The sequence below is a fragment of the Enhydra lutris genome, unplaced genomic scaffold (assembly GCF_002288905.1).
Source record: "Enhydra lutris kenyoni isolate GAN:26980312 unplaced genomic scaffold, ASM228890v2 scaffoldscaffold20, whole genome shotgun sequence".
In the NCBI taxonomy this organism is placed as follows: domain Eukaryota; kingdom Metazoa; phylum Chordata; class Mammalia; order Carnivora; family Mustelidae; genus Enhydra; species Enhydra lutris.
Genome location: NW_019154104.1, coordinates 23,189,768 through 23,203,464, shown reverse-complemented (window position 1 = coordinate 23,203,464; position 13,697 = coordinate 23,189,768). Strand labels below are relative to the sequence as shown.

Sequence of the window (13,697 nt, the reverse complement as noted above, 5' to 3'; positions counted from 1 at the left end):
AGCTGTTCGTGATGCTTGAGCAGGAGTTTGCCGGGGGAGGAAGGCCATGGCAGGCAGAGAGAGAATAGTCTGTGCCAAGGCACAGAGGTGGGTCGGGCCCAGGTGTTTTTAGAAAATGGGGTCCCTCCTGGGAAGGTTTCCTGAGAGGAGGGGCTGGTGCCACCTTCCCCCCAACACCTTTATGCTGTGTCCCCATGTGCCATGGGGCAGGGGTTGTGCGCAGAATTTGGGGGCGTAGACAGAGGCCACTGGCCCTGTTTCTCGGAGCGGCTACCAGGCAGGCCGGGCTGCAGAATCAAACAGGCCCCGGGGGTTTGCGGCGACAGGTTGATTTATAGCTTGTCCCTAGCCCGCGGCTCAGGCCTGGTCTCTGCACCCTGGCGTTTCTCCAGTTCAGCTTAGAGAGTCTTTTGTTTCCGGGGGTTGTGACTTGTAGGGCCTCCACCCTGGGACGCCTGGAGCACTTCCCCTCAGGTGATACGTGAAGATGTCTGTAGGTGTTGCCAACTGTCCCCTGGAAGCAAAAAGTGCCCCGTTTGAGAACTCCCACAAGCCCAAGGGCCTCTTAACCGGTATCCTTCTGGTTCCTGGCCTGGCTTTGTGGCTACCCTGCCCGATTTCTTTTCAGGAGTGGGTCTGGGCCAGCTCTGGGGGCCATCTGTGTCCTCATGCTCCCACAGCCGTGGCTAGTCCTGGAGGACTGGCTGCGGAGCTGGACACTGGCAGTTGAGAGCCTGAACTTGGAAATGACCTGGATCACTCTGTGCACATTTCATTGGCCAAAGCAAGCTGTGGGGCCTTGCTGAACCTGGGGTGGGGGGTGGGTGTGTGTGCGGGGGGCAGGGGAATGCCCAGCAGAGCTTCCAGGATCGGGGGCCACTGTTACCATTGTCCACCGCAGCATTCTTAGCCTAGTTGGGGGTGGCGACACGGAGCCAGGAGGCCTCTCTGTGCTCAGTGCGGGGGCTCGGGGACTCTGAGGAGGCTGGGAGCCAAGGGAGGTTCCTGGGGAGCTGGCCTCGAGTGTGAGTTAGGCGGTGACCTTGGGGGTGGCAGTCGGGGCAGCGGGCAGTGTGTCCGTCCGCACACATGGGGGAGGGAGGATGCCCAGCTGCGGCTTCACCCGAGTCTCGGGGAGGCCCTCTCAGGGCCTGACCCTCTGCAGGGTGGGGAGGGGCAGGAGGCAGGAGGTGGGGAGGCTGCCTGCAGGCCTCTTGGGTGCTAAAGGCCATTATTATTTTGGCCTCCATTATTTCGGCCAGTTACCAAACCGAGCTACAAATGGCTTGGACCAGCGCATGCCTGGCTTTCCACTTGCATAATTACACACTTCCCGCCTCTAAGTGGTTTTCAGCTCTGGGTGCAGGTGCAGCTCCTTTCCCCTCCCCTCTCGGTGGGAGGGAGCCTGCGTTTCCGGGTTGATTCCCTCTGCTGTGAGTCTCCCTTGGCCGCTGGGTTAGCCTGCAGGCCGGCTTTCTGGGGCGGCCTGCCCCTGTGGCCAGCCCTCAGCTGTGCCTGGGCAGGAGGCAAGTGACCGTGGCCGTGCAGATTGCAGCACAGCGGTTCTTGATGAGCCCGCGAGCCTCCAGTTTTGGACGAGCTTCTTTAATGGCCGCCCCCCTGCTCTCTTCAAGGGCCTGCAGTTCTCCCAGCTGCCACCGGACTCTTCTCTCCCCGGTGGTCAGAGGAGACCTCTGGGTCTGAGCCTCACCCTCGCCCCCTCGGTTTACTTGTCTGCAGCCTCAGTTCTGACACCTGCCCTGGAAGGTGGGCTGGAAGGGTCACGCCCATTCATCAGATGGGGAAGCTGAGACCCAGGCCCCGGCCTGCTATTGGTTTCCACAGGGCTCTGCTCTGTGGTGAGGGAGGCCTGCCCCTTGTTGGGGGTCGTTCTCCCAGAAGGTCCCGTGTTGGCCCTCCTGATGCCACGCGCAGTGGCCTCCTTGTGGCATGGGCTCGTGGACACATCTCCTTCGGGTGCTCTGCCTCCCTGACTTCAGGGACCTCCTGCTCCTCCTGCTTTTGATTCTCTTCATTTGACTTCTTTGTCATCTCCTGTCTTCCGGCGCTAGGCTGTCTTCAGGAAGTGGTAGCCGCTATCACTTACAGAGCACCTGCTGTCGTCAGCGCGACAATGGTCGGTGACGGAAACTCAGTGTAAACTGACCTCAGCCAATTCCGCAACTGCGGGGCCGGAGAGGACAGGCTCCGGGCCGGCTGGATGGAGCGCTTGAGCTCCGACAAGACGGTGCTGGCTTTTTCTCCTGCTGTGGCCTCCTCCTTGTCAGTCTGGCCACAGAGAGGCCACGGAGTGCTAACGCTCTTGGCCATGCTCTTTGTGCTGTGAACAGTCCCCTAGGACCTCGGGCCCCCTGCCCATCCTGCATCCAAGCGAGGTGCCAGGCCACGTGTCACCCCAGGAGAGGATACAGCTCCTCAGTTGTTCGCATGCCCATTGTGTGGGATCGAGGAGGGCCAGTTCTGGAAGGCAGGAAGGCAGTACAGAGCAAAGTAACAGAAGCCCACATTCCTAGCATGGGCCCCAACAGCCCTGTGGGGTGGGTGCCAGGATTCTCCTCACTTGACAGATGGGGAAACCGAGGCATGAGGTACAGTTGGGTCTGCTTCCAGGGGCTCCTCTTAGGGACACACCTGCCTCTTCTGCTTTCACCTGTCTCCCCGATCGTATTTTCCTAGCCCTGAACTGTCTGCTCGGCTCAGTTCTCTTTTTCTGATACCTTCCTGGTACGACCACAGGCCAGAACACAGAAGAGTTTTGCCACCTTTGTGCAGCGTGCCCGCCATCCTCTGCTGGTGCTGGCCTGGGCCTTGGCCTGCTGTGCCCATCATCTGGTTGTCCTGTCCCCAGGACCTGGAGAGGCTGCCTCTGGATGAGCCCTCCCACCCCCATCTGGTCCTGCTCCTCCTCACGCCCAGGCTACACCTTGTTCCCAGACCTGGCTGCTCCGAGCGGACCCCGGGGGCTTGGGAAAGCCTCGAATGCCTCCCATGCTCCCACTCAGAGTCCACAGGACCAGACCTTGAGCTGAGGTTTTGGACAAGTTCTAGTGGGGATTCTTAGCTGTCCACCCTGGTATTTGGGATCTGCCGGTGCACAGGGTAAGGGCCAGGCTGTGCTGTGACATTCTGGGTCTCTGGGGCTTCTGGCCCTTTTTCATTGCCCCCGCCCCGCCCTTTCTGTGGATCTCCCCCCCACCAACATCCCCAGGCACCTTTGCGGAAGGGGTCCTCCTCCTGTTGTTTCTCTTTGACCTCTCTTCCCAAGTGTCTGTCAGTAGTTTCCTTTCATTGATATGGACAATGCCACCTCCTCCCTGAAGCTGTCTCTGATTGCTCCCCCACAGCCGTGAAAGGATAGTTTCCTTAAATGAGCATTTTAAATTCCTCAGGGCTGTGCTCTCTGACTTCCGGCGAGGAGGAGTCCTTTTACAAGATAGATTTTCCCTTCATAGTAATTCAGCTTTTGGAAAAACAGGTTTATAATTAGGAGCCGTGGGCATAGTTCTCTGTCCTGAACTTATTAATCAGTATTTATCGAGAAAACAGTTTCAGAGTTTGTACAAGTTTTCTCCAGGTGCAGGGTTTAAATAAACTTCTTTAATTCTTTAACTTTAACTTTTATTGTTACTTTTTCTATCACTTGGGATGTAGTTTCTATGCTTATTGTAGAAAACTAGGAAATACAAGGAAATGTAAAGGAAAAAAGCCACCCATGTCTTTCCTGCTGTGGCGCAGCGGACAGGCGGTGCACGCCCTCCCGGTCTGCATGCCAGACAGTCGAATAGTTAAGTGTGCTCAGAATTGGGACCAAACGCTCCCGGCAGGGCAGTCTTGTGGTTCCAGAAGGGCATTGTTTCAGCTCCTCTTTGAGTAGAACTTGGAAGCTTTTCTAGATAAATCCTGAACTCCTCTACTTCACGTTATTTTTAAAAAATATACATATTTTTAAAGATTTTATTTACTTATTTGACAGAGAGGCAGAGAGCTCGAGCACAAGCAGGGGGAGTGGCAGGCAAAGGAAGAAGGAGACGCAGCCTCCCCACTGAGCAGGGAGTCCCATGCGGGACTCGATCCCAGGACTCCGGGATCGTGACCTGAGTGGAAGGCAGACACTTATTGGGCTGAGCCCCCCAGGTGCCCCCAGTTCATGTTACTGATTGACGATGGATTCATGCCTTTATCAGGCATTTACCTTATGCAAGCACTGGGCATGGAGGCAACTGGACTTTTACCAATTATTTAAAAGATAATTAAAAAAAAAAAACCACTTGTAGTGTTTGAGAATGTGTTGTTGGATGCACGGGGCACAACGCTCTAGCATGAGAGTGTACAGTGAAACAGAAGTCTTCTCACCCCACCCCCCTGCTGCCCTTGCCCTTGACCAGAGGCCACCCACCACCATTTTCTTTCACTCGTTCTGGTGGTACTTTCAGATTCCTTCTGTGTGTGTGTGTGCAAGCCTGAGTTCTCGTGCCGGTTGATCTGAGCCCAGGCCGTGGCAGGCGGCGCACAGAGCTTTGCACCTCGCGTTTTCACATGGGGGTTGTCTTAGTGATGAAGCCTTCTGGGCGCGTGGGGGGCTTCCTCGTTCTTTTTATTACTGCCCAGTATTTCTCTGGCCCCTCTTGGGGTCTTTAAGTTGCTGCCAGTCTTTTGCTGTCACAGTTAACAGCCTGAAACACCGCACATGTGAGGATGTCTGTGGGGTGGGCTGGCGGCGCTGGGGTTTTCAGGAGGAACTTTTCATCACTTGCAGCCAGTTGTCTGGCTTATCGTCTCCTCCCTCCTCCCCCTTGGTGTCAGAAACCAATTTCTGGACTTTGGCAATTTCAGGAGCCTGCTGCTTGGGAAGTGAGGGTTGTTGGCCTCTTGGTCCCACAGGAGTTTCAGAGGAAGGAATGAGACCCCGGCCTGTTTACATTCTCCTTTGCTCCGTGGGCTGCAGTGGTGTGCATGGGGTCCCTCCACCGTGGGGCGTGTGGCTTCCTGTCTGCCTCCCTTCCTGCCTCCCCCCCTTACACTGAGACCCTAGGGTGCAGAGACCCGGCCAGTCATCCTCCGTGCCTCCCCTGCCAGCTCTGCTGTGCCTGCTGCTTACCACCTGGGCGTGGGGCGGCCCCACAGCGCAGCCGGCACCCACACTTCCTGAGCTCTCCCAGCCTCTGCTTGCTCATCCAAGTAACGGGTCATCACTGTCCCTCCCTGCTGGGGCTGTGGAAGGCGTCAGCAGGCAGCGAGCACCCAGTGCACCTTAGCCGCCCTGACTGATGGTGTCTCCCGTGTGGCCTGCTGTGGGCTGGCCACACGGGAGACACCATGTGTCCCTGTGGCCAGCCACAATAGGATCTGGCCAGTCGAGCCAGATCCTATTCTTGGAGCTCTGAGCTACAGAGGAGCTGGGCTGGCTCCTGGGACCTCAGTCCCACTTAAGATTTTCCGCCTGCCTGTGCAGAAGATGACTTCTTGTTGTTTCTTTTTTTTTTTTTTTTAAGATTTTATTTATTTATTTGACAGAGAGAGATCACAAGTAGACAGAGAGGCAGGCAGAAAGAGGGAGGGAAGCAGGCTCCCCGCCGAGCAGAGAGCCCGACGCGGGACTCGATCCCAGGACCCCGAGACCATGATCCGAGCCGAAGGCAGCGGCCCAACCCACTGAGCCACCCAGGCGCCCTCTTGTTGTTTCTTTTATGTTACGGTTCTTTTGTGTTTCCAGAGTTGGAGTCCTGTTTGATTTTAGGACTGGGGGCGGGTGAGCTGACTGGGACGGAGTCAGATGAGGGCGGGTTGGAAGTGACCGCAGTCAGCCTCGGAAGGAGATGAGAACCACGCCGGGATAATCGGGATGCCATGAGGATTAACTCAAAGGGAAAACCCAGGGCCTGGCAGCAGCCCAGCACAGGCCCTTTCCGACTGGTTCAGGTCACGTATGCACGCGCCTGCTGTCCCCTTCGGTGCCATCTGTCCTTTCCGTGGTGTGGCCCCAAGTGTTATCCTTAGGGACTTCCCAAGGAGCTGTTCCCTCAGCTGTTGGAGAGTTTTGTCCTGGATTGGGGCCAGGGGCTAAGTGAGGAGTCCCTCTGAGCCCAGTCTGGCTGGTCCCAGTCACGAGTCAAGTGGCCGTGGACTGGTCACTGTCACCGATGCTCTGGTGGAGAAGGACAGTCTGGGAGTGAGACTGAGGCTCTGAGGGGTTCCCGCTGAGCGTGCCGGTGGCCCAGGGGTTGCTCTGAGCCCAGTCTCTCCCCTCATGACGTCATGGCAGCCAGTGGGTGTTGGCTGTCATTCGTTCTGGAACCGCGGAGAAGCTGAGTGATGGTGGGGACCCCGGAAAGCATCAGCCACTGGTTTTCAGGTTGGGTTCCTCGGGGCCCGGCGGCATGTCAAGGTGTCGGGTTGAGGGACGACTGGCTTGGCGTATCCCGCAGCGCCAACCAGTCTGCCATCTGTCTTGCTGATTCAGGTAGCGGCTTCCCTTCAAGGTTCCGCCGGTTCCCAGGAGGTGCTGGGAAACACTCGGGTGAGCCAACCAACAAACGCAGGGTTGGTAGGCATCTCCTCCGCAGTATCATGTGAGGGGATGGTGACAGTGCCCGGGGGCCTTGGTGCCCTCCTCCTCCCCTAGACCGTGAACCCCTCCAGGGCCTAAGCGTTTGGTGTGGCCCCTGAGTGCGGGGCCAGGCTGCACACGGGAACCTGAGCTGAGTGTTTAGGGAGTGCCTGGGTGCCAGGCGGGCACCCTCAGTAGGCACACGGTACACACAGCTGTTGGACCTGCCATCGTCCCTGCTCTGATTTCCAGCCTTGTCGGGTCACAGCCTCCTCTGAGCACCCTGGCCTTTCTTCCCAGGAAAGTGCACATGGGCATGGCCATGTGCTGTTGGCATTGCCTACAGACCCCTGTTCCTGCCGCTGTGCCCTGCCCCCAGAGACAGCCCATCAGGACTCTGGAATGAAGGGCCAGGATGATGGTGGTCCCAGGTTCTTGGGACTGTTCTGGCTCTGAATAGGTGGGTTGGGTGAGCGTGTCATGGGTCGGGGGAAAGCTTCCTGGGAGAGCGTCTGTCTGAGCCATATCTGAAAGGCTGGGATGGAAAATATGGACCAAGGCTTGGAGAAGTGACACAGCCCATGTGCCCAGATGCTTGAGGCGGGGGAGGTAAAGGTGGGTGAGTTGCAGGGGCCCTTTGTGCATCCGTCGGAGAACTGGACCCTGTCTGGAGTTGGCTGGGGTGGCCATGAGATTGTGGGTGGGGGTGGAGGAGGCACGGTCCAGGTTGGCAGCAACATTGGTGAGGCCCGTGGTGGTTGAACCAGGCTCAAAGGACGCATAGAGTGTCAGTAGGGGCTAGAGATGGCTGGTGTTGTGTTAACTAAGCCGAGGAGGGTTGAAGGGTTTTGGGACCTCCTGCAGCATGGGAGAGCGGATGGACTGAGGCAGACCTGGGAGGCCGGGCCAGGCCGTTAGACCAGATATCAGAGGAAACGGGGAGCCATGGGAGATGATTGAGGCAAGGAGGGAGGGTCAGACCTTTGGTGGTAAATGCGGTGGCGGGGAGCGTCCTGAGGTGATCCAGGTTGGAGCTGTGCCCCTGAAGGGCTGGCCCTGAGATTGGAGAGGGAGACAGCGGCTGTGAGGAAAACAGGCAAACTTGGGGTCTTTGTAGAACAATAGGAAAGTCCCCCTGGGAGATGACTCTCTCTTTCTGCCAAGAGGTGGTCTTGAGGACTGACTAGGAGCTCACAAACCTTCCCGTTGCTAATGGGTCTGTTCTGGGGACTGTGCTTGAGGGATGCAGCGGTAGGCTGTCCCATCCTCCTGCCTTCAGCTGGTCTTAGTGAATGTTCTGGAAGGATGCTTCCTGCCTGCTTGAGTAACCTTTGTTTTCTTTGTTTCTCTCCACAGGAAGCGAGGGATAGAAGTGGTGCAGGTGAGTACAGACCACGCCCTTGCCATTTTCTCCTGTGGGTGGGCCTTTTAGGGCTCCCCTCTCCACCTCTCCCACAAGCGTCTGGGTGCTTGAACCCCTTCCTGAACTTCTCCCTGTGTGGAGTCTCTGTGATTTCTGCCCCGGCAGGACGTGGGTTGTGGTCGGTGGTCTCTGGGGTTTGTGGAGTTGCAGCTGCTTCATTGGTGGATGGAGCTGGCAGGGGGAGAGGTGCAGCTGTGGGTAGGGATGGGGTAGGCAGGGTGCAGGAGCATGGCCACCCAGCGAGCCTCTGGGGTCCTGTTGCCCCCCACGGTTTGTCTGTGTCTGCACTCCGTCTCTGCCGAGGGAGAGTACAAGCCCCCCACCTCCCCGTGCCCTGGGCCCCTGCCTTGGCTGCTCGGCCCTCCGGGGGTGAGCCCTCTCCTTTCTCGGACCATTCTTGTAAGTGGTATCATCTCTGAGACGATGCTTGCTCCCCTGCCCTTCTCCCCTGCACCCCTAGGTCAGGTGCACCCCCTCCCTGCTGTCAGTGTGATCACATCTGATCTTCCCTGTGGGCCCCTGGCTCCTGGAGAGTGGCCGGAGTCAGCGAGGGGGCTCCTGACCCCCAGGCTGCCTCCCCCGGGGGCAGACTTGGATCGGGGCTCGTTGGCTGGAGAAGGAAGGATGGATGGAGTGTGTGCGCTCTGATAGCAGCCGCGGGAGCCCTGGTGGAGGGCTGCTGAATGAGTTCTTCCTCTGGCTTCCCTCCTTGGAGTGGGTTGAACTTGTGACCTGGAGGCTGAGGTTGGTTTTGGGGGAGGAGGTGGTTTCTGGAAGCCCCTCATGGGCTGTCGATTTTTCATCCAGGCTTATTTTGGCTCTGCAGAGTGGCGTGATCTGCACAGAGGATTTCTGTGGATCTTAATTTCTTAGACCTTAAAAGGGGGAAAGTCAGAATTCAGGATGGGGTAAGACACATGCTTGCGGGGCTGTTTCTGATTGATGGGTAGTGGCAGCCGGGAGGGTTCCAAATCATCCCTGAGGTTAGCTACAGTGCTTGTCAGGGTTCACGCAGAAATTGCTGTGGGGGGCACGTTTTAGAGGAAGTGAATTCATGTGCTCACCAACACTGTTACTTAAAAAGGGAAGAAATGTGCCCTTCCCCCACTACCTGATTCCTGTCCTGGAAGACCCCTGACAAACACGGTGGGATGCTCCTCCCCGTGCCCCTCCCCTCTGCCGCAGGAGGAAGGGGAGGGTAGGGGAGGGCAGAGGGCCCTGGAGTTTCAGGATGGGAGGACAACCTGGGGGGATAGCGTGTTTGCTTTCCGTGGCTTCTTGGGAAGATTTAGACTAAAACCTTTAATCCACTTAGTCTGGGGTGGAACCAGAGACTTGGAGCCATTGTTCTAGAATTTACCGGGCAGAAGAAGAGTTGCAAGATCTTCCTTGATGTGTCTGTTGTTCACTTTGGTGATGACTTCGGGGAGGAAGTGGTGGCTGGGGACCAGAGAGAACCCAAAGTGGATGCTTTCCACACCCGTATCTAAAAATAAAACCCCTGTGATGTATCTCTCTGCACCTCCTCCTGGCGTCCCCCAGTGTTTGGAGAACTCGGAATTTCAAGATGCAGAGAAGGACTCTTTGCAAAATTTGGAAGCTGAGACTAGTTGGCTGGTTTCTTCAGAAGCAGCCAGGCCTCTGTGGGCCAAGTGCCCGGGCTGGGCTGGTGGGCCCCTGGATGCCGGGAATGGGTGCTTGTCACACCCGAGGGGTCTGTGACTGAAGTGGCGGGAAGTGAGCATGCTGTCAGCCAGCACCCGGGGTTTCTTGTTTTCTTGTGTCCGTTGCCTCAGTGGCAATGTCCCTTTTTGTGAGCCACTCAGTGACAGGAGTAGTGTTTTCATACCCATTTTAGAGTTGAGGAAATGGAGGCTCAGGATGTCTCTTGGGGAACTTGGCTGGTGGTGGTGGTCTTGGAGTTTGTCTGTGGGCCGGCGTGTCTCCCGAGCCCATGGTTTTTCTGCTAACCGGGGCTCCTTTGCATGTTAGTTTTACTAAATGTTCCATTTACCAAACGTTTCCAGGCCTGTTATTACCTGGGGTTTGGGGACTATTTTTTTTCTTAATATATTATTTGTTTATTTGATAGAGATAGCAAGAGAGAGAACACAAGCAGAGGGGAATGGTAGAGGGAGAAGCAGGCTCCCCGCAGAGCAGGGAGCCCGCTGATTCAGGACTCGATCCCAGGACTCTGGGGTCACGACCTGAGCCAAAGGCAGACGCTTGACAACTGAGCCACCAGGCGTCCCTATATTTTTTCCCAAGAGTTATTATTTATTTATTTAAAGTATTTTGTTTATTTTTTGAGATTGTGAGAGCGCACAAGCTGGAGGAGAGGCAGAGAGAGAGGGAGAAGCAGGCTCCCTGCTGAGCAGGGAGCCTGACATGGGGTTTGATCCCGGGACTCCAGGATCATGATCTGAGCCGAAGGCAGATGCTCAACCGACTGAGCCACCCAGGCACCTCAAGACTTATTTATTTTAGATAGAGCATGTGGTCACAAGAGAGTTGGGGTGTGGATAGGAGGGGCAGAGGGAGAGAAGCTTCAAGCAGACCCCCTGCTGAGCGCAGAGTCCAAGGCAGGGCTTGGTCTCAGGACCCCGAGATCATGACCTGAGCCTAAACCAAAAGTTAGAACTCAGCCAACTGACTCATGCAACCAGGTCCCTTTGGGCTCTGGCTACTATGCATGTATGTATGTATGTATGTCTGTATGTCTGTATTTATTTTTTTAAAAGATTTTATTTATTTATTTGACAGAGAGACAGGGAGATAGGGAACACAAGCAGGGGCAGACGGAAGAGGGAGAAGAAGACTCCCGGCTGAGCAGGGGGCCAAATGTGGAGCTTGATCCCAGGACCCTGGGATCATGACCTGAGCTGAAGGCAGATGCTTAATGACTGAGCCATCCAGGCGCCCCTGGGCCTTGGCTACTATTAAAAAGAATATTGGGGCCCAGGGTCAGGAGCCATGACTGTAAAGTGCTGGTAAGGCCCTGCGGTGTCCTCGCGGGAAGAGAGTTCTCTTCAGTGGTGAGTGGTGGTAGTACCGAGTGAGTGTTGACCTTGACTACGGATGGTGGTATGCCGGACACCAACGCCACTGATTTGCCAGAAGCATCCGTGGGTGAGCGCACATCTCAGAAAGCAAATTGTGCAGCTCCTCAGCTCCTTCATGGGCTCGTGCCCGCGGCCCACGTGCTTGGGAAGGAGCTTGTAAACCCTCCTTCCTTACATCCTTTCCACAGCCCTCCCCCCATCTCTGTGGAGCCAGTGCCCGTAGCAGTGACGGTCAGGATCCCCTGGGCTCATCTTGGTGGTTGTGTGACCGTGGGCCAGTCGCCTAACCCCCCGGAGCCTCAGTCTCCCCATCTGTAAAATGGGGATAATAGTTGTGCCTGTCCCCGGGGATCACGTGAGGCCTAATTGAGTTAATTTGGGTAAAGCAGTGGGCACATGGGAAGCTCGTTCTTTACATTGTCCCCAGCCAATGTGACCCTGGGGCACCAAGGCCGCTGAAGCCTCGAGGCTGCTGGTCCCCGTGATCCCAGGACAGGTGAGGTCTCTCCATTTCTTGTCTTGCGACAGCATTGCAGGAGGATCTGATTTGGTTGTCCACTGATAGAACATTGGAAATGATTTTTGATACCAATGATGGTAATTCTTGGCATGTCATTTTAAAGGAATTCAGAGAACTTGATATGTAAATCTCCTTTCATCTTTTTATTTGCTTGAAGAAGTGGTTTCAGCACTTGCATCTGTAAAAAACTGAAAAATACAATTGACAGTAAGCTCTGCCTTCATCCATGGATACATGAAATACTTCTTAAAAATTCCTGTTCGGGGGCGCCTGGGTGGCTCGGTGGGTTAAGCCTCTGCCTTTGGCTCAGGTCATGGTCTCAGGGTCCTGGGATCGAGCCCCACATCAGGCTTTCTGCTTGGCAGGGAGCCTGCTTCCCTTCCTCTCTCTCTGCTGCTTCTCTGCCCACTTGTGATCTCTGTCAAATAAGTAAATAAAATTAAAAAAAAAAAAATTCCTGTTCGTCTCTCTTCTGAGATGCATTTCTAATAGGGTTTAATGTTTTATGTTTATTCCTTATACAGTTTGTAGTGTTTCCGTCACAGGGATCAATTTTATACTAAGTGTAATTCTAATAATAATTCAGTCCAGAAGAAAATTTCTGACAGCTTGATGGTCACATGAAATTAAAAAATTAAAGCATTTATAGCCTTATTGTTATTATTATTTATTTTGCCTCATAGTGAGATAGACTTCTCAGTAAAAAGCCTTTAAACACGAAATACACTGAGGGCTGTGGGTTGGAAATTGGAATTTGAGGAGGCAAAAGGAACTTTTCTAAATTTCCAAGGGTTTGGGAAGGAGCGGACGCGGTAACTGGAGGGTGGATGTCGGCGGGTCTCAAATTCCATTGGATCCATTTAAAAGAGAAACAATAACAGTTTTATTTTGAAATGTTAATATTTACAATATGTTGGAAATTACATCCTCTACAAGTATTTAAACTTACCATGAGAAATTTTCGATGTCAGCTTGCAAATGTACAAATGGACACATAGTTTTAAACATTTATTCTGGAGGCTTCGAAGTGAAGGCCGTTGCTTTTGAACGTTACCCCACTGGCTTCTCAGAACTGGGCTCTGAGGCAGGTACCAGCTTGGAGGGGGCAGTGGCCTGGCCCCCAGCCCATCCACAGGCCTCCCTCGGCCTGGGCCGCTCAGACTCCACGGCCCGAGCATCCACAGAGACGCAGAAAGGCCTTGGAGGTGGGCCTGTCTGCAGGCCGAGCGGCCTCCCCCAGGCTGGCTCTGTGAGGCCAGGTAGATGTTCTCATAAGGAGGACCTGCCGTTCTCTCTGCTCATGCGGCATGAGAAGCCCCAAGTCCAGGGGGGCCGGAGAGTGGAAGTCATGCCTCGTGTTTCATGTCAGGGCTCAGGCAGGAGGACAGGAGGAGAGCTGAGCACGATGCGGGACAAGTTGCCCCCATCCCCTTCATCCCGAGGGGCTGCCTGTGGTGACTGATGGTCGCAGGTAGCCGATTTCCTCAGTTTCTTCCTTCGTGTTACTGTAGGGAAGATGCTGGGCCCACACGCCTCTGACTGACCATTTCCGGCCTTTCTTCGCCACTGAGAGGAGGCCCCTGGTGGCCAGCAGGTGTGGGTTAGGAACTCTGGGCTCTCCCTGTGGCCGCACTCTGCAGATCTTTCTGGGGGCCTGCTGTGTACCGGGCCCCAGGTGTGGTGGACTCACACAGGTCACAGCCCGGTGCCTTCTGCTTCGGCCATCTGGAAGAGATTGTTGGGTCAGGAAGGCTGCCCTGAGGAGGCAGGGTGAGCCTGGCTGCTGGCTCTAAGCCTCATCCACCCCACAGAGCCAGGCCGAGAGGCAGGTTCAAGCCCATGGTCGCGACCAGGGCTTCGCCTGCTCCTGCAACACAGAGGTTGCTAGAAACGCCCAAGTGCCGACCACGACCAGGGCACAGCCATCACTGTCTCTCCACCCAGGGAGCCTTTGTTGGGAGCAAACATGTCTTGGCCACTTGGGTCATCTGTGTCCTGGCGGGGTGGGTGTGGGGCATGGGCCTGGGGCTCTGCTGAGGGCCAAGGAGGAAGCTGTCACCTGGGGAGCATTTTCCTCTCTGACCTGATCCATCTGCGGGGAGGCTTGGGAGGGAAGCCTGGGAG

The 13,697-nt window shown here is 55.5% G+C and overlaps 1 protein-coding gene across 1 annotated transcript in view; it reads left to right on the top strand.

The window, feature by feature from the left end:
- LOC111148744 (inositol-tetrakisphosphate 1-kinase) overlaps positions 1–13,697 on the top strand; it is a 165,601-nt gene that overhangs the window by 31,340 nt on the left and 120,564 nt on the right. The window contains exon 3 of the mRNA XM_022505534.1: positions 7,925–7,949. Coding sequence (XP_022361242.1) covers positions 7,925–7,949 — 25 coding nt within the window. The remainder of the gene's footprint in view (positions 1–7,924; positions 7,950–13,697) is intronic.